General features: G+C 40.2%; 1 protein-coding gene across 1 annotated transcript in view; it reads left to right on the forward strand.

Annotated features, from left to right (window-relative positions):
* Positions 1-21,625, forward strand: part of galnt18b (UDP-N-acetyl-alpha-D-galactosamine:polypeptide N-acetylgalactosaminyltransferase 18b) — a 96,805-nt gene that overhangs the window by 73,824 nt on the left and 1,356 nt on the right. Inside the window, exons 7-10 of the mRNA XM_040011139.1 lie at positions 1,320-1,505; positions 3,360-3,497; positions 12,905-13,000; positions 15,781-15,945. Coding sequence (XP_039867073.1) covers positions 1,320-1,505; positions 3,360-3,497; positions 12,905-13,000; positions 15,781-15,945 — 585 coding nt within the window. The remainder of the gene's footprint in view (positions 1-1,319; positions 1,506-3,359; positions 3,498-12,904; positions 13,001-15,780; positions 15,946-21,625) is intronic.

The raw sequence follows: 21,625 nt of genomic DNA on the forward strand, positions 1-21,625 counted from the left end.
GCAGTCATAACTACTGATACAAAGCAGGATGGATCCATAATTTCTTGTTGCTCAGAACAAATTCTGACTCTGCCATCATCATGTCGCAGCAGAAATTGAGATTCATCACCCGAAACAACGTTTATCTAGTCTGTATGGCCTGTATTTTTGTATAGCGCTTTACTAGTCCCTAAGGACCCCAAAAGCGCTTTACACAACATTCAGTCACAACATTCAGTCATCCACCCATTCACACACTGGTGATGGTAAGCTACATTGTAGCCACAGCTGCCCTGGGGCGCACTGACAGAGGCGAGGCTGCCCGACACTGGCGCCACCGGGCCCTCTGACCACCACCAGTAGGCAACGGGTGAAGTGTCTTGCCCTAGGGCATTGAGTCTCCCAGAGGTCTTCATTATATGAGGACACAACGACCGAGACTGTTGGAGCCGGGGCTCAAACCGGCAACCTTCCGATTACAAGACGAACTGCCAACTCTTGAGCCACGATCGCCCCTGGTGAACTGGTGTGGTCTTCTGCAGCAGACATGAATTTCTGCCTAATGAGTTTTTGTTAGAGTTATTGTTGGCTTCCTATCAGCTTAAAGCAGTGTGGCCATTCTCCTCGAATCTCTGGCATCAGCAAGGCATCTGCACTCAGAGAACTGCTGCTTTCTGTATATTTTCTCTATGAACCCTAGAGATGGTCGTGTGTGAGAAATTTTAATGGATCAACAGTTTCTGAAATACTTAGTCCAGCGTATCTGGCTCCAACAGCGATGCCATGTTCAAAGTTCCTCAAATTAACTTTCTTCCCCATTCTGATTCCCACTTTGAACTTCAGCAGATTGTCTCGACCATGTCTACATGCCTAAATACATTAAGCTGCTGGGTTGTCATTGGCTGATTATACTGGCATTGTTAATGAGATAAGGTGGCCTGTGAGTGTAAAAAAACAACAGAAAATGGGTCACAGGTCTTCACAGAAAAAAAAGTTTCCTGTATATTGTCAGTTCTGGCAGCACAGTACAGCTTTATTGAAACTTGTCCCTTTCTAAAGTGTCCTTTAGACACTTTCAGTGCTCCATAGAGGGCCTGCTTGCTAGCATGAGCATCAGGTACAAGGCCCTAGAGTATGTAACAGCAACATCTGTGCAGCCTGTGGTGCAGCTGTGTTTTCTTAAAGTCTTCTGGGGTATCTGTCTGTTTTGTGACTTAATTGCTGGAAGAATACTATTGAATATTTCAAGATAACCTTTTAAACAGCACAACAATAGCTTGGGTTGTTATTGTGAAAAAACTAACAGAACTTTTCTTTGTATTTGGAATACTTAAATCCAGGTGTGGCAGTGTGGAGGCAGCATCGAAGTCCTGCCTTGTGCTCGCATCGCTCACATAGAGCGTGCTCATAAACCCTACACTGAGGACCTGACATCGCACGTACGTCGAAACGCCCTCAGAGTTGCAGAAGTTTGGATGGATGAGTTTAAAAGCCACGTCTACATGGCCTGGAATATTCCACTGGAGGTCAGTGACCATGTTAATGACAACAAGCGCAAGTCACACATGGATTTGAGGTTGGGGAATGTCAGCTTACAGCTTGTCAGTAGTGCAATGTGCAATGAAAAAAGTTAATCCCTTGGAAATTGTTGTGATTTTTTTTACATGATTGGACTGCTGATACTTTAGATGTGTGCAGACAAGGAAAATAAACAGCTCTTCTTTAGTGGCATTCATTCACTATTCAGAAAGAGTCTTCAAAGAATGATGGTTCCTTTCCAAAACCCTAAAAATAACATCAAAACAAGAACTTCATAATTTCTCACAGCATGATTGACTGTTTTCCTTTTGTGTCATAATCCAAAGGGAGTATTTATAAAGTCAGGTGTGCAAACCCACAAATAAGAGATCATATCAGAGAAAAGCACCATAAATTTCAGGATGATCAGGCTGAGTCCAGTCTTCAGCTACCTAATCTAAATGTTGAGGGTTGAGTGTCATCTGTTATCAGCTGCTCTCCTCCCATCACAGATGCTTAGTTGAGCGAGGCCCCTGACACCTCCTGAAGGCTCAAATGAAATGATTTTCTTGTGACTTACAGACTGGCCTGAATTAAATACGTGCCACTGAATAAATAAATGCTTAATATGATTCAAGAAAATGGTTTAAATGAGGACATTAGCATTTAGAAAATCCATTGTAAAGGCTGACAATAATAATTTAAAAGATTAATTAAAGAAAGTAACTGGATTATAGTGTGACTTGGGAGTGAAATAATGAATAATACAGAAAGAACAAAATTAAATGCAAAGACAGGCGCTGTACGTCATTTATTCAATATGTTGGAGCAGAAATGCCGCTGATTTACTCTTTTCAGTCTTTTCATTTGGGGCATTTGAGGCTATACTCACATATACTTACGTAATATTTTCAGCGTGTTTTCACAGTTGTATTAGTGTCAAATTTCAAGGATTTCATAAAAAAAAGATTTTTATTTGATCTTGGATTTGGTCAATCAAAATAAATATGCACGCTGTGTCATCTTATGTTAAATGTAGCATCCCTCAAAGGCAAAGTCAAATGTTTGTTCACTGAATCTTTTTTCTTGTCCTGAATAATCTGTTTGAATATGTAAATCCATGTTATGAATAGATGAACATCTGCAGGCAATTCATTCAGTCAATAATGAGGCGTTTAACAGAGCCTGTACTCAAGAAGCATGAAATTTAGCCCCAGCTTTAGCCCCATGAATTAACTACACAGTGAAATCATCAGTGTTAATTTACCTCTGAGAGCCTCAAAATGAGCATAGTGCTCATCCGAAGTTTGCATCCATCTGAGTTCACTTTTGTGGATGTTTTTGAACCACGGAGAGCCACATCAGCAACATTTGCATCCTCTTCATCTTAATTGAGAGAGGCGTTGGTGGTGCTAGAGGCAATGCATAGGACAACATGCAGCAGATGGTAACTGTGAGTGGTGGAAGAAGTTTCCAAACCCTGGACTTAAGTAAACTAGAGGTGACACATAAAAAAACAACTCAATCTTAAATCCAAGAAATTCACTTAAACAACTGAAATGAAAGCTGTACTATTAAATATACACTTATTCTAATGTTATTTTTCACCACTAGTAATATAAGGCAAGCTCTGGGTATTGAAATTTGAAGTGGCAGCTGGCTAGTAAAGATGGATTTTAAGTCAAAACAGAAAAAAACATTAAAACTTTATAGGGGCTGTTCAAATGCACAACAAACGGCTGCACAATGCACCTCAGTGACACATTATTTGAGTCATCTTTTTACAAACTACAGGTAATCAATTCTGTACTCTGTGTGAGCATCTCTGAGTTGTCCTGTGTGTTGCTTTTTCCTTAATGCAGGACTCAGGGATTGATATTGGCGATGTGTCTGAGAGGAAGGCTCTGAGGAAGAGGCTGCAGTGTAAAACTTTCCGCTGGTACCTGGTCAACATCTACCCAGATATGAGGATGTACAGTGACACCATCGCATACGGAGTAGTAAGCTGCCAACTCTCTCTTCATCCTAAATTCAGTTCGGTGTCTGTAAATGCCAACGCAGGGCTAAACCGTGCCTGAGCAAATCATTTTAATCCCTTGTGCTGGGATATGGATGGCTGCAGTCAGGAACACAAACAGTTCACATAAACCAGGTTGCTTCAGCAACTCTGACACTTGCCTACACTACACAGCTGAAGTATTTATTATTTTTTGGATTCTTATCATTTTTCTTATAAACTGCAGTAAGGTTAATTAAAAGATACCTGTATCATATTCTTCTAGAGAGCGTTGCGGCACAGTTTTCAGTCAGAAATGCCAGAAAACATAACACCCAATTGGCATGCTGGCAGTGCTTCTATTTGCCCATTCCTAGGTGTTCTCAAACAGCTGCATTTCCACGGTCCTCCCACGCCACATCACTACGATCCACCCTAATCCACAGTGACACACAGGCCACACTATTATCACACTCATTTTTATCTTTTTTTCCCCCCATATTACCTGACAGTAGATAGTGGATGGATACAGACAAGGGAATAGATGGGTCTCATTACATTAATTTCCCAGAATTAGTTGACCTAATTACCCTGTATTTGTGCCATGCATTCACGGGTTACTCAGTTGTGGTGTCATGTGGGTTCATTACATGCAACAGATTGTCAACCTTGTTTAATGAAAACAACAAAATACAAAGACAAGGCGGCAGTGTCAAACTAATTTTTCAGTATTATTTATGCTAAAGATAGGTGTGTGTGTGTGTGTGTGTGTGTGTGTGTGTGTGTGTGTGTGTGTGTGTGTGTGTGTGTGTGTGTGTGTGTGTGTGTGTGTGTGTGTACGCAAGAGAAAGACAATGCGAGAAATTGCTTATTTGGATCTTGTGGATGTATACAATCAAATGTGATTTAAGTTGATTAGTTAACCCAGCCCAGCAGATTTAATTTGATTTGAGTCTCCCCAAGGTATACACTCTTCCACATGCATAACAAATACACTACTGAGAGATAAAGAAAGCTGATATTTCATGTGACATTGCCATGCCATATGCCATGCACTAACATAAGCAATACACTTTACAGCTAGCTTATGAATTATAGCTAATGGTGTGTATTTGGATCTTTACCTATAAAGTCGCCAAGGAACTGCCAGTGCCTCTACTTTTACTTCTAGTAATGCACCTAACTGAGTAGCCCCATTCATCATGCATAATTACCAGCCACATCCATTAAAAGTAACTCTCTCCTTAATGATCTGTGCACTTCTAAGTTTTTACTTTACTGGCCACAAAAATAGGCCCCATGGATCTGTTATTTTTATAGACTAGTATAGCCTGTAAGTACACAAGATATTGCCTTTATTGTAATATAAACAATCTAAAAGATGATGGCCACAGTTTAGCCTTCATCACCAAATTGATTATTTATTCAAGCAATTGGAGGGGGGCAAAGTATACAGTTCAGTCAGATGACAGAACACATCATAAAATCCAGTCTGTATAACCTATTCCTACCCAAAGGTCTTTCTGAGCTTCCTACTCGAAAATGACATGGCCAAAATGAATGGAGTATTTTTCTGCAATTACAAACTCTCTGTAAACCGTCTTGGTATCAAAATAAAGCTAATACACCTTTAAAAAGAGCCCATGAGGTTGCCATCCCCCTGGTGGAATGAGCTCTCACTCCCTGGGGCAAAGTGAGACCCTTAGTGCTGTACGCCAGTGAGATAGCTTCTATAATCCAGTGCACGCACTGGACAAAGACAATGCATCCTCCTCTGCTCTTCAGCTGCAAAAGAAGGGGAGCAACTCAAGCTCCATTGAGTTATAAGATGCAGGCATGATCTTGGGAAAATATGCAGCATTCGGACGCAATATGACCTTGTAGCCAACAGCAGAGAACTGTGTGCGGAAGGGATGCACAGAGAGAGCATGAAGGTCACCCATTCGCTTTGCCGAAGCCAAAGCGAGAAACAATGCAGTCTTATATGAGAGAAATTATATATCCACAATCCCAATGGGTTCAAAAGGGGAGCCACAAAGGGGCTCCAGCACCAAAGACAAGTCACGCGAATCCCATTTAAAAAAAACATATGGCGAGGGGATGTGCACCTGGTGCCACCCTGTAAAAAAAAATAATATGACAAGCAGATAGCTGCTAAATAAACCTTAATTGTAGAAAATGAAAGGCCCTATCCAGCAGCTCCTGCAGGAATGTCAAAACATCCACAATAGAGCACTAGAATGGGAGAGTGTGGCGGTCCTGGCACCATTGCTTGAAGCCTCTATTGGATGAGACCCTAACGCTCTGAATTGTTGCCACCACACTAGGTGGCAGGCCCCTATTAACCAAGTTTGACCTTTCAGCAGGTAAGCATATAGGCGCCACAGATCTGGGTTCAGATGAACCACTTCTCCTCCTGCCTGGAAGAGGAGATCCCTGCGGAGAAGAAGCTGCCAAGGACTTGCTGCTAGCAGACTGATTATCTCTGCACACCACGACCTTGTGGGCCACTAGAATCAGAGAGACTGCCAACGTACTCTCTCTAGAACCAGAGGGGAAATGCATACAGGAGCATATCTGGCCATTGGTGCGCCAGCCCGTCCATGCCCAAGGGTGCATCGTGGTCGATTTTGGACAAGAACAGTGGGCAGTGAGCGATGAAACAAGGCCACTCTGTGCTGCAACAAACGTGCATGTCTGGAAAGCAAGCATATTATCTAGTTGTCTAGATAGGCTAAGATGCAGGTTCCTCTCTCTCTGAAGAGTCTGAGTGCTGCCTCCGCACATTTTGCAAAGATGCGAGGAGCAGGCAACAACCTGAACGGCAGAACCAGGTATTCGTAGGCTATGCCCTCAAATGCAAACCTCAGGAACTGCCTGTGGTTCAGGTGTAAAGCCACATGAAAATAGGCATCCGTTAGATCGATTGTTGCAAACCAATCACCTGGGCCGGCTTAATTCAAAAGCTGTCTGAGTGTTAGCATCTTGAACTTGTACGTTCGTAGATACTTGTTCAAGACTTGGAGGTCGAGGATGGGACAAAGCCCTCCCCCTTTTTTCGGAACAACAAAATAACATTTTCTGTCTCCGAAGCAGGGACCACTCATATTGCTCTTTTCTGCAATAGCGCATTTATTTCTTCCCTCAGTATCACTGCTGCCTCGTTGCCAACAGTAGTGTTGATGATTCTGCGGAAACGAGAATCATCAACGGAATTGCAACCTGTAACCCATAGCTGCGGTTCGCAACACCCACGGGGAGGTGACGCAAGCATGCCATTGAGGGAGCCAGCTAGATGACCTGCAGCACTGCTGGTGTGGCGTTGTCGATTGTAACATGGTAACATGTACATTAACACATTTTGTTGGAGGCACCTTTCCTGGGGCACAACAATGAAAAACAGCGGGAATACTTGATGTGGTCACCTGAACATTTAACACACCCGAACCAGGAGTTACAACCTGAGACATTTTGTGTGCCAGGGGTTTTTGCTTGGGAGATGGTGTTAGGAAAGTGCAGCGCCTTCTGGGGCTGACAACCTGAACAGAACTTAAGTGGTGCCTCTTGGGCGGCAACAGAGGGGGAAAAGCAGTGTCTCCACTTTCTCCACTCAATTCCACAGCTCAGAGGGTTAACCTATTGTGATGGAAATTTATGTATTGGTCCCACGTTTTAGTACTATCGCTTTTGGGTGATTTAATCCGTCTTCGGATTCGGATGAAGCCGGGGCCCCACAGTTGGAGAGGAGAGTGTCATGCCTTGCAACAGCCGCCCATCCCAGGACTTTCTCCACAAACGTCACCCATCTTTCCAGGGTTGAGCACCAGAGCTGGTGACAAAATGTAGAGGCTTCCGGCTCCGTCAATGCTCTCCTAGCATGGACAATCCCCAGGCAGACAGGGCAGGCATCGTGCTGGTCTTTGTTGTGAAAACAGAAACCGCACCACTGAGGACAGGGGTGGACAAAAGATTTCTGCTTTACTCGCTTAGGTTTGGAGTCCATTCCAAAGCACAAAGCAAAACGCTGCACAAGAAAAGTCGAAGTTAGCACTCCAACTGCGTCAAGTCGGCAGACAACGGAGCTAACTAGCAACAGCTAGCTAGCCCAAATCAGCAGAGGTGTTCTCAGTGAGGTGAAGAGCGTAAGAACTGAGGGATGACTGTGATGACAGGGGGTATATGTGCAGGCGGGGCTGTGCGTATGTCATCACAGGTCATCCACCTTAAAGGCGTGAATAAAGGTTTCTTCAGCCATGACACGCGAGGATATGATATCCCACACTTATGTGTTGTACTGAGTGAATTGACTTAAAGGGAACTTGAAGTCATTGTGGGTTGCATACCTCTTGAGCATTGGGGCTCAAGAAGATATATCAGTTCAAAAATCATTAAACTAATAATAAGATCATAAGAGCTCATGGGTTGTTTGGGTTATTCCTACTGACTGTAGGAGAGAAAAGGACAGAGCATTGTTGTGCCGTATTTACTGTTTTTTATTTTTGTCTTTATATTAAAATCTCACTGACTTTCTGTTTACAACATCATTACACTTCTTCTAATCAGATTCACTACAGAATGCTTACTTTTAATAATTTTATTACATCTGTTCATTTTACATACTATTTCAAGAGCAAGAGTTGAGGCTCAGGTGTGAAATTTATGGTTTTCAGGGTTTTTATCAATTTTTATCGTTATTTTTTGATCATTTTTATCGTTAACTCAGTTTCCCTGTGTCTTTTCCCATGTATTATGAATACATCTTTTTTTTGGTACCGGTACTGATTTTATTTTGTTGTATTTATCCACGACACCTTAAAGCCCGGTCTGTGAAAATATTGTAGGACTGTTACCGTGCCAGATCCGCGGCCCCGAACCGTAGTAAGGAAACTTCTGGCAGTTACTTGAAGGTTCCGTGACTTGCTCGTAGCCGGCAACTAGCTTACTGTACAGGTCAACTCCGCTAGTAAAAAGATCAAAGGAGGCGTAGGAAAACTGCTTCACCGAACTTTATTTCTTCTCCAAGGCACAAACACACCGCGTACAGTGGGCTGAAACAGTTTACTCACAGCGAGCATCGCCGACACAACTCTGGCTGCCGAGGGAGTTATTATATTCCTTTTACTAATTTTCTTTCCGTCTCTTCTGTTGCTAACCGTTACTTTTTCCCCTTCTCCTCTCTCTCTCCACACACACACACCAAGGCAATCCCGCTACACACATCCCGAATACATTTCCCATCAGGCTTCACCCTTAAAGGGCCATGCCTATAATAGGACATAAACCGGTCCGTGGCACAAAAAAGGTTGGGAACCGCTGCTTTATTTGGTGTATGAAGCTGTGGGAATCACAAACTTTTTAACAATAAATAAAACTGCAAATTCTGCTGTTTATTAGGTGTAATGTTTATCACATTCACTATGTTACCCTAGCTAATGTTAGCCTAATGTTCGCTAATCTGCCCTAGCACAAAGTCAAAAGTGCAATGAATGAAAATTTGTTTAGTTTTCACAGGTATTTGGTCATAAAAGAAAAGACTGGATAAACTGATGATCTGATGAATTACCTCTGGCTATAACCCAGTATCAGGCCAAAATAGGTAATAGGCACACCAGCCCACCATGTCCATTTCCATGCAGAAGTCCCAATAAGTTGCAGTAGGCTGCAGTACCAGCAGAGGGAGACATTTTATTTTTAGCCAACATGAAAATAATCACAGGAAAGAATTTAAACAGACATTATTAACACATTAGCATCTAAATACATAGGGCTGTTCGATATAACGATATATATCGGATGACGATATAAAAACTTCTATCGTTTCCTAATACGCTATCGTTTGTTTCGTGGTGTCGTAAAATAAACTGTTTACAGCAATATTTTTTCATCATTTTGATGGTCACTGTAGTGGCTATATTAATTTCTTAAAGTTCTCTCTTTCTCTTATATTTAATATAACCACACGGACAAGCGCCTGTTTTTACATGTTGTCGTTAGCAACAATGATGGTAAAACCATCGCGTGGCTCCGCTGTTCGCTTGTTTGTTTTCTACTAAACCTTTCACAATAAAGCTCAAGATCCTGTTGAGACTTTTCAAAATAAACTGAATCACATGAAAGAGTATGCAGAGAGTTTACGGATGAGAAGAAAAAAAAGAAAAAAGAAAAAGAGCTGTTAGGTGCTAAAAAAATAAACCTTAGACTCAAACTTTGAAAGAAAATGTCTAAAAATGTATAGTTTCATGCATCGGTTAAAACACTCGAATCCAGGTAAAGGACGCCCAGCTGGAAAAACTTCACGCAAGTCGAGTTGCCCGAGAGTCACAGAATTTACAGAAAATATTACATTTTTGTGATTTATATCGTTGTCAGGACGATAAATGTCTTATATCGCACAGCCCTATAAATACATATTAGCCGCCTATCTTAATTGTTTGCAGTGATTAAGGACCCTGGAATGTATTTCATACCTTCCTTGCTCATTAGTGACTTCTTGGCTTTAAATATATTATCTCCGCCTGCTGTTATGGCAACTTCTGCATGCGTGTCCATTTCACACTTTAGAGAAGCAAAGCACAAAATGGAAACGGTGGCCCGGTGTTTCTGTTACACGCTTTGCAGTGATATCGGGTTGGGTTGTAGGCTCTTTTTTTAATTGTTGTCATGTTGCGGCATTAATTAACAGAAACAAGATGTTGCTCAATCATAAGACACATCTGTAGTGTTTTAAACCTCTGAGCATGGGTTCATAGTCTTGACCAAAGTGGTAAGCTGATCATTTTTATTTCGACAGCCAAAAATGTCCTCACATTTTCAATTCACGTGTTTCAGGTCTATTTATTTCTCCCTCATCATGTCCTCTACAGCTTTGTATCTAATTCCTGTTCCTATCCAGCTTTGTATTTGCTGTGCACACATTAGAGCAGTCCAATCAAATCTGAAGGATTTCATTTTTAAATCTCCCTTTAACAATACTCCACCCACATATTTTCTGAAACATGTTTCATTCATCATATTTCAAAAGCTAAAGGTCCTGATGGTTCAACGTGACTGTTTTCCCATAGGTGTCGCTTACTGTTATATTTATTGTTTTTATAGCTTTAGAATAGTTTAGACCTGTACTGCTGATGTGGCCATGTGCTGCCTGTGGGTCTACTGATTATCAGATACGAGTAGACATCCCCGGAGCAACTGTGTTCTTCTGATCTCACATCTTTGCCTAATTCACTCCTTGCTCAAACCACTATCCCTGAGCTCCCTGCGGTGCACTTTGTATCTTGCAATCTTGCCGACCTTTGTCATGACGCACATGAATAACCCTCTGGGCCTCAAAATCTGAGTCATGTTCATGAAGCGTAACAGTTCTGATTTACATTTTTATAGAGTAAAAATTAGTTTAAGAGGATTCAGAATATGATTCATGTTTAGATCTTTCGACCCACTCACGTCCATTTTCCTCTGTATTTCCTGTAATTATGCTTTAAACCTCATATTCTGTGAGTTACAGTGAAGATGTATGATTGATGTTGGTATTAGATGGTTTCTGTGGGATGTAAACCTCTCTGGCCTCTTAATTAGTTACATCTTGCTTGTACTGGGTTGGATCACCTTTTGCCTTCAGAACTGCATTAATTATATGTGGCATAGATTCAAAAAGGTGCTGGAAACATTCCTCAGATGTACACTTGGTACTAAGGAGCCTGAATTTTGCCAAGAAATTCCCCACACACTATCAAACCAGCCTGAATCATTGATACGAGGCAGGTTGGATCCATGCTTTCATGTTGTTCAGAACAAATTCTGACTGATCAAATGCTGACTGATCCAGCACAAATTGAGATTCATCAGACCAGGCAATGCTTTTCCAACCTTCAATTGTTCAATTTTGGTTATATTCAAGTTATACAATCATGTTTCATGTTTTAGCTTCCTTTTAACAGGTATAACCAATAAAGTGGCGAGTGTAATTCTTATTTGTCTTTCTGGGTTTTTAGCTCCAAACTTACACAGTTTTGTAGAAGTATTTTCGAAGCAAAAGCAAGCACTGTATCAGGAAGTACTAACTGTCTGGGTAATAATTTCCTCCCCTATGGAAGAAGAAATAATGCAGTGCAGAGTTGAACAGAGCTTCCTCGCTCTGTTCGTGGACTGTTTTTGGCTTATTGATCAACCATGTAGTACTCTGACATGTCCATCTGCATCTAAAGGACAATGGTCACTCTTTCGAGGATGCCAGTGTTCACATTTTGGAAAGAGAAGCCAGATAGTTTGAAAAAGGAGTGAAAGAAGCCATCTATGTCCACTGTGAATGACCATCTTTGAACAGAGGCAGTGGCTTGCAACACCAACTGTCTGCCATCTACAATCCAGTTTTGAGATCCCTTCCCAGACACCTTAACGCCCACTCACATCCTGGACCATTTGACCTCAGGAAATCACGTGATAGGGTGGGGCCAGGTTTCACAATGAGCTCACCCGAAACCTTGGCTGATTGTGACCTACACCCGTTTTCACACCTTGGCTCGTGTGATTAGGTAAAGGATCATTAGGGGGTCCTTTTGTCCCTCTCGGAGGGACACTCCCACAGGGCTTAAATCTGGGACTCTTCACCATTTGACCCTAGAACTGAAGAAGCTTCTCGGATGAGAGGTGAAACATCTTCAAGCAACTTAAAGAAGTCCAGATGTTTTTCTTTCCAAGCTCCTTAGACTCTGACATGTAGTACTTTGGATTACAAAAGCATCATAATCCGTACATACTCCAGCATAATAAATAAAACTGACCACGCATACAAAACAGCACAGAAAATATCATTGTCTTGTAGCAGTGTCTTCCGTACACCATTGATTTTTCACACATTTGGAGTAACAAATTGAAGAACTAACAGGACTTCTCTCAGACAAAGAAAAGACACTTGTGCTGCAGCAAGCATTATAAAATGGTACCAGGATCAATCGACGGAGTAATAAAGTGACATGTAATTTACCACCTTAAATAATTGCCTTTTTTTGCTCAGTTAGTTAAACTCTTAAGGTTGGTCAGAATTCTCCCTTTGAGTACAATTGTAATTCTGCAGGACAGCAAAATCTTTTTTTTCCTCGCTTGTTTCTTTTCGGTTTTCTTTGTAGCTACTTCAATAAATTAAGGGAGGTGAATAAATCAAGCTGTACTAGAAAAGAGCGCATCAAGTTGTCTTTTAATTATGACTGGCTTGAATGGAAGCTCGGCACTTCGCTGCGTGAACCTTGTAGAAATTAGATACTACTGTTGATGGAAGCACATATTTCTAAAGGATATAAAGGTAACATAACAAACTTCATTTAGTTTATAGTGTTACCTGCTTGTGCTACATGTAAACACAGTCATAGTACTGACTTTAAAAACTAAATTTTGTTTCTTTGTGCATTTCCCCAGTTGAAAAATTCTCTGAAGACTGATCTGTGTCTGGACCAGGGGCCTGACAATGACAACATGCCCATCCTGTATCTCTGCCACGGGATGACACCACAGGTTAGTGCTCTCCTAAACATCCTCTCTGTCTCCGCTTCACTTCTGCATGGAGCAAATACTAAAACTGAATATAATACCTATATATCTTGGGTTGTCTTACCCAAACTTGTTTTATCTTATCAAAATAACCTTAGCAACAGTCCCCGGTGTTTTTAAATACATATTAAACTCTACTCGCAATACACCTCAATTTAGCTGTGAACCTTCCTGAAGGAATTCAGCTCGGAATAAAATTCCACATTATCAACAAAACAAGTTGCAAAGACCATGTTTTTGATTACAATATTTTGTACCTTGATCTTTTTCTCCAGCTTTCTGTTTACACTCTGTCTTTTTGTTTTTAATCAGTTTTTATTTGCTGTTTGTCTGAACTGCTTATTCAGGATATATGTCAGCTCAAATAGGAGGGAGTTTGTGTCTTCAAATGTTAGTACAGCGTGATTATCATTTGCTTTCTCCAGTCTCTCCCAGCATATCGATTCCATTACATCTGAGCAGATTGTTTTCAAACTGTTTAACCTTGCTGTGATGGTTGTAAACTTGTCTCATAGAGTGTGGTTTGATCTGACATTATCCTTCTCTATTTAAATGAAACTACTGAATGGGCTTCAGACTCAGTGTGGCCTGTGTTGATGTTTACACCACTGTACAATTTAAAACTCATCCCAGAGAAATCTTCGGTGATATATCTGTAAGCTTTAGGAATGTTAATAATTATTATTTCCATATTCTGCTTAAACAGCTCTTTTTTCAGGCCTAGATAACTTAAAACTTGTTAATTATAAATCTGTTTTGAGCTATAAATCCAGGCATATCAAACAAAGGATTGGAGTAGCTCCAGCATTTCTAATGAGATTAGGGATCTCTGCTGCAAGACAAATCTAGTCTGCTCTATTTTTATGTTTCAGTGTTACATCATCGGGAGGAATTAGTCCCTGGATTGCTTTTATATTGGTACAGATACAATGACTGTTGCAAATGCATGCTCTAGTCGGTCAGAATGAGTCATTTTAAGCGTCAGCTACTTTCTGCAGATGTTGCTTTTATAGGCTTTGTGTCCAAAGTGCTGTGGTAAAAGCAGTACATAAATGTGCTAAAAGAAACCTGCCAAGGTACACATGAAAGAAAGAGTAATACAAAGCTTACACTCCCACAGTAGAACATGTTGTCAGCAAACATACAGCCCTCCAGCTAGCTCGAGCAGTAATAAAACATACCGACTTAAGCACAGCAACAACAGAAGCCACTGCCACAAAGGCCTGGCAGCTTGCACATTTCCAAACATGAGCAGCACTGATTTTTTTTTTTTTTTTTTTTAAATCACTCTTATCAGATTTGTTTAATGCCTGGTGCAAAAGAGGCAGGAAGTAATTTGGGAATTAAGAGACAAATATGATTAGAGTAAAAGTAATACAATCTAACTCTGTGTTTTTAATAAAACTTTAATAAAAGAAAGTATTTTAAGTATCTTTGACTGATAATAGAGGGGATGATGAGGGTAATCTGTACCCCAGATCCACATAGTTCCTGTGTAATTGTCTGCTTCAAGCTCAGTTTAACTCTGGAACTCTGGTGATTTCACTACTGCGTTGATGTTTGCACCTCTTTAACATTTCAATTCTGCTACACAATTAACGTGTTCACCTTTGAGCTTTGTTTTTATCCCTTTGTTTTAAGCTTCCAGTATACATACCCGGATCCTTTACTTTTTGTAAGTCTACTAGTAGACAATGTGAAAATACTAGAGTCACAGTTCTGCTCATGTAAAACCACAGCGTTGACAGCACAACGTGTAAAGCTGTACTCGCTCTGCATACAAAGGGGTCTAGTCAGACACTTGATACTGATCCATTGATGTGTAAGTAGCATTTTATTCTTTTTTTATGGCTGGTCAAGGTGGAGGCGTGGAGCTAATTTTAACTGTTTTCTGGACTACACAGTTAGATACTGTGGCAGCCAATGTGGGCGTTGTGCCCCTCCACTGGGTCACTAGATAAATCTGGTGAGTTGATTAGCGGGAGAAGGAAAAAAAGAAAAAACAAAGCGACATTAATTTCTTTTTATTGCTTTAGGCGTCCAGCTGCATTTTCTTTTTTGTTAAAGGTCATATAGTTTTATCTTTTTGAAATATCTCTGGTAAAAAAAATGAGTGCTAACATAACATGTTTTTAGTTTTTTAAAAATGTAATTAATTAATCAAAGAGTTTCGAGTTTACTTATTTACCTTCCACCCCTGCACGATCGAGCACATTCAAATCATCGGTACACAGCATAGCACATTATGTTTGTTCAAGACGTTGTGTTTTTCACTCTGTGTGCTCTTCACCAAACCAAAGCAAGTTTTGTGTCAGTGAATACATAACTCGTTCCTTTGCTTCATTCTTGCAAATGATTTACAGCTTTGTCAGCTTAATATGAGCAAACATTTGCCCTTGGAAAAAAGCTGTTGGGAAGGTTTCCATCAGAGAAAGCACAATTATTTCTCTCCCCCCCCCAATTCCTGAATTAACAATGAGCTTCTTTTGTTGCCTCGCCTGGTCTATCTTTTAGCCTGTGTTCAGTCAGGAAAGCAGTATAAATATGCATCTTTAATGCATGTAAATCAGCCTCACAGATCTCTCTTTCATACTGAAAGAAAACCCAAGAGCAAGCCTCGTTTGCTGCATAGTTTAACACCTGTATAGCATATACAGCTGGAGAAGGGCCAACCACGCCAGTCTGAACATGCACAGTAAAGCAGCATGCAGTTTGCTTATAGCTGGGTTTTGTGTTTATTTCAGAATGTTTACTACACCAGTACTCAGCGGCTCCACATCGGGCTCCTCAGTCCCACCATTGATGACGATGACAACAAGTGCCTGGTGGATGTGAATAGCAGACCCCGCCTCATTGAGTGCAGCTATGCTGCAGAAAAGCGCATGAAACTCCACTGGCTCTTCACTCAGGTAAAAAAAACCACAGCACAGATCTTCAGAAAAAGCCTTAAATAGCTCTTCCAAACACTTCCTGGAAAACTCATTATCACATTATTACCATCCATCATTTTAGCACCAAATTTTCACTGAAAGTATAAATTGTGGCTGTTGTTCATTCATTTTGCAACACATAGCAGTGACAGTTGTTCTGTGGTAAACACAGATACACGCAGATATTAAAATGTGTATGTGTATGAACATAAGAGGAAAAGAGGTTTCAGTAAATCCCCTCAAACAATAGAAAGAAGAAAGTCAAAGAAACTGTACTAAAAAAAAAACAGGAAAAAAACCCAGAATCAATGAAGCTTAATCTCACCTTCCTTGTTGGTCAGGCCATCAGACTTTATTCACATCCATTGGATGTTTTTCTCGAGCCTGTGAAAGAAAGTTGTGTTTATAGTTTTGTAAAAATGGTGTCATAGCAGAAAAAGGGCATTCACACACTTAGTTTAGTTTAAGTGTTAATGGTGTCCTGGTTCCAGGGCCGTGCGCTGTCTCTGAGTGCTGAATCATTCGTCTATATATGTAAGTTTGGGTTTTCTATATTGTAGTATTTAAAGTTTTGACTCATCTGTTTTGGGGTTTGGATTCTTGTAATTGTCTTATTTTGAAATCCCTGTCTTGGTTTTATTATTGCAGTATTGCTTTTCAGTTTTGGGATATTTTTACCTTTTTTCTCTGAGGTTATCACTTTGGCCTCCTCAACGTTTTCTTTATTCGGTGTTATTTTTCTTGTCTAAGTATTTAGTTGGGTCTTTTTGTCTTTTCCCATTTTGTTTTCGTAGTTTGTGGTCTCTTCCTGCTAAAATCTCTTCCTGCTTCCTGTTAAAATTAAGGGTTTTTTCTTCCTACTGTCACCAAGTAGCTGGCTCACATGGTATGATCTGATTGTTGGGGTTTTCTCTGTATTATTGTAGGGTGTTTACCTTACAACATAAATCACCTTAAGGCGGCTGCCGTTGTGATTTGGCGCTATATAAATAAAACTGAATTGAAAAATAATTAAGGGAGCAGTTAAAATCTGACATTCCATTTAAAGTACATAGACCTGTCTTCCCCTTGTCCTTTGTCATGTCATTTTCTAAGTCCAGTGTGTGTTCCTGTCTTGTGTCTGTGCTTGGATTGCTTTTCTCTTTGTGTTTTTTGGATGTGGTTCTCACTATAAAAGGCTCGCTTCTCTGTCTCCTGCGTTATGCATCTTGGATCCCCTAAAATCTACAGTCCACACAGTCAACTGTTTGGTTTTAGACTTCAAGCATCAGTTTAAGCATTCAGGAAAATATTATAATCATGTAGGTGGCTAAGTTACAATTTAAGTTCTCTTCAGCTAATTTGGACACAAAGACTCACTGAAAATTAATGACTGTCTCACTCCATTAGTAGCTCAGTGGTATTTCAATAGAACTGGGGGAATTTTGATTTACTTTGTGCTTTCATTTGGCTCCACATATCCTCTGCTTTGCTGTCAGAGTACAATCAGATTCGTGTTCTCTTTTCCATTTTTATGTATAAAATCCCAAAATAGTGCTTTTAAAGAGGCTTGCTGTAACATGAACAGCACAGTTTTCACTCCAGTGCCTCTAGACCTGTGTCTGTTTGGTTTGGCATAACAAACACACGCTCAAGATCATATGTCACACATTCCCTTGTTGATCTTAACGTGGCAGTTTTAGTTAACTTTGTATAATTTAGTAAGTGGAATGAGGGCATATCAGCCAGGCTGGAGCATACGTCTCTGAAATGTGCCATCAATTATTGACACAGTTTTAGCTGCACAAGGAGTCAAACTTCAGCAGAAATAGATTGCCTTGATGCAGCTTCTCCAACTCTGAAAGAAGGAGTGCTCTGCAAATAAGAGGGAAAAAACTTTGATTTATCTTAATTCAAATGCTGCACTGTTCTGCACAAAACCTGGTTAGATAAAGATATTTTTAATCTCTTTCTAATGAAATGTGGAAAATTGCCTCACCTCCTTTACTCACTCTAAAAGCCTCTCATTAGCCACAGTGTGATTTCCATTGTCCTCAGTTTGAGAAATAAATGAATTGTTTGCTTTCATGTAGATTACTCACATGGTGGTAGATTAAAAAGAAAACTTAAATCGTAGAGTTTGGTTTGGTTGTATAATTTGTGGGCGATGCATTTTTTTTAAATCACTGTTACAATTCAAGTATCAGCCGCCCTGTCTATGATATGTATCCACACATTTTAAGAAGGCGTACCAAGATTTCATGTAGACAATTTGGCTGATTAAAACCCCGAGTTTCTACTTTTATCACCCAGTGTTACAGATTTACAGTGATTCTGGCTTTTATAATGGCCATGTTCCAGCTCTGTGAATCATCGCCCAGGTCTTTGGTTTGTTCAGCAATTCCAATAAGTCTTGCATTGTGTTTATTGACGCCTGTTTCCCCAGTTTGCATATCAATGGGACAATTGTTTTGCAGGCATGAATAAGAATAAATATGTCATCCCTCTATGCAAGAGCCAGAACAATAGCTGCATCCCCGGATTAAGTTACAAATGCACTTATATAATTATCCAAAAAAGACATTTATGAAGGTATGAACATACCCTAAGTTTTATCATTATTTTATCTTATTTTTTAACACACTGTAAATCTGGAGTTTACATGTTTTCATCCGGTACTTTTTGGGCCAAAGACATGCATGTTAGGTTAATTCAGTGGTTCCCAAACTTTTTTTGCAAGGCCCCCTTTGTTTTACAACAAAATCTTTTTGTTTTTATTCATACCACTTTTTTTAGCCTTAGCTAGTTTGATAAAAATTAAAACTCCAGCTGGAGATAATGGGCTTATGAAGGTCATTATCAACTTTCCCTGTTAAACCCAGTTTAGTGCTTCAAGCTCTGAGTTTCACATGTCATTTGATGTTTCATCAGCAAAAAAAATGATCAAAAAGATGCTGATGATAAAGTGGTCTTTAAAAACATAGTAAAGTGCAACACTTACAAATAGGATAATGCTGCAAAAAATCATTGATCTTGTTAATATTACACAGAGCGGTATAATAAGCATTTTATTTCAAGTTTTATTATTTTATCGCTGAGTGTGCTCTCAGTACTGCACATTAGAGCTCTGAAACTCTAATCTGGACACATTTGAAGAGGAAAGAGACACAAGGAAGACATTGTGGACATATTGGCAGATCATTCTAATCTTTTAAGAGACTTAAGACCAGATTAGAATGAAATATAACATCACTTATGATATCTGCATCACCACTCCCACGACATTGATCCGCACATTTTGCGCTTCATTCAGTGGTTTTAGTAGCCGTAGTGTTGGGAGGATAGTAGAATGCTCCCAAACAGGTTATGTGTTCAGCATTAGTTACCATGGTGATTCAGCCAGGTAAAAAGAGAGACATTTTTTTGTGGCATAGCTTCCTAAGCAACCTCGCTTCATAATACACCCCTCAGCTCTTCTGCATAATTTATGGTGTCCATTCGTAAATGGATTTCCATATAGTTAGCTAAGAGAGAGGTATTTTCCTGCACCTTCCTGAATGTGGATGATGCTGTCTATTGTTGAATTCTGATTGGTTGACAAGTGGGTCGGAATAGGAAAGAGAATGAAGCATGACTAAAAAAAAAAATATGTCAAAAATCAAAAAATACAGCATGACAAATGCAGACAGTGACTACAGTGCAAACCTTTCAGTGCTTTTTATATTTTATTTCACTTCAGCTTCTGTTATGTTATAACTTTGCTCTTCTCTAAGGCTGCCTGATGGACCGGCAACAGCAAAAGCAAGAATAGGCGACAGACCAATTGTGTCACATACTTTGTGCATGATTGACAACATCTCTGCAAGTAGACGAGCCGTCCACAGACTGCCTGTGGACTGGAAGCATGTTGTACTTCAGCCTTACAGATGTACAACCTGACACAGGAGGACGGGCTTTAATCCCAGCTTTCATTTCAAAAATCAGGGAAGGTGCAACATTTATAAACAAACCTCAAATAGTCTGATGTTCAGAATGACACAAACGTAACCTGAAAAAATAAAAATAAATGAAAAGGGAAAAGTGTTTTGGGGGGTTATATTGCTACTGCACACCCCCTCAATGCAGTCAGCCCACGGGAAATACCAAATTATTTGTTGCAATATTCTTCTACATCGTATCACAGCTACAGCTGTCGCTATATCTGCTTATGGAGAAGACATGTGTGCCCCTCTGGTACCCTTCACCTCATGCAATAGCTGTGCCTCATGTTTAACGCCCCCCTCCTGTGAAAAAAATCCTCCTCTTCTTGGTTAGGGAAACCTGACAGTTTGAAGGTGTCTGCTCTAAATAGAGCAGCCATTGTTCTCTATATTTGAAGTCTAAGCTTATTAGACATTAACTGTTCTGTAAGCAGTGAGAATTTAGGATACTGTGGGTAAGTTAGTGTAATGGCTGGTTACACTAAAACAAAGGCGCCTTATTAAATAATAGCAATAATCATATCTCATTGTAGGTCCTGTTTACTGGGGTTCGAGCACCCTGATGAAGAGCACAGGGCTGAAACTGTGGAAGTAATAGAGCTTATTTTCCATTTTTTGGTTCTGTGGTCAGATTTCATTATGAGATTTAACCTTGCAAATCATATCTTAACAGTATCTTAAATGAATAGGAGGCTGTTGTCATATAAAATATTCTGTTTCTATATCAGGAATGGGGATCTGTGCCTATACAGCTCCAATCCTTTAGGTTATTTCCTTCATTGTGCCACACAGTGCCCCATCGGGTGGTGCATGTCTTAATGGTCTTTAAATGTCCACTTCCAGAGTTACTGCAAATCTGCTATCTGTAAAAATGTCTCTTGGACTTCACACATGGGCCAAAACTCGTGAAGACATTGAAAGAATAATTTAGCACCAGGTCTGTACAGGCTGTCCAATCCTTGGGTCTTTTTCCTCCCACATCCCTTTGCATTCCTCTCATAGCACTGAAAAGAGCTCTCCCCACACAGCCTTCTCCACACTGTATTGACTGTTGAAGGCCTCCTCTTCAGTCACTTGCCCTTTGTGAGCCCTGACACTGTAATGAGAAAATCCTGCCTCATTTCATGAAGACATGCTTCAATATTTTTACTGAGCTGATGGTCTCATTCTGTTCAGACTCTGGCAGCAGGTGTCATATTAAAGTTTATAAATTGCTGGACCTTAGTTTTTGCTCTTCCTCCATATGTCCCATCCTCCAATAAATCAAAGACTTCTTGTCTATTAAATGAAGGGGTTTTTTAAACAATATTGTAATAGCTCTGAAACCTAATATGAGGTGTTTGTGTCCTTCATGCCCTGGTTTCAATTTCTCTTCCTGTTTGTCTGGGATGTCTGTTGTTGTGTTTGTGTCTCGTTTTCCTCTTTTGAGTCAAGCCTTTTTTATCCAGAGCCTTGCTAGGAAAAAAGCTAATGACAAAGCTGGTAATCACGTTGCTGTTTTTGCCCTTAACCATGTTGATGCTATCTGGTGGCCCAGTGAGGATGGTGTGAATCAGCCAAAAACAAAAAAAAACCCAGCTTAGGGCTCCTCAGTAGCTTACATCTATAACCATTCACAGCAGTGTGGGTTTAAAAAGAGGCAGGTTATATTGTGCACACATTTTTTTTGTCTCTTCTGGATTCTGGCACAATTTTAACCA

The sequence above is a fragment of the Simochromis diagramma genome, unplaced genomic scaffold (assembly GCF_900408965.1).
Source record: "Simochromis diagramma unplaced genomic scaffold, fSimDia1.1 OVJJ01000603.1, whole genome shotgun sequence".
In the NCBI taxonomy this organism is placed as follows: domain Eukaryota; kingdom Metazoa; phylum Chordata; class Actinopteri; order Cichliformes; family Cichlidae; genus Simochromis; species Simochromis diagramma.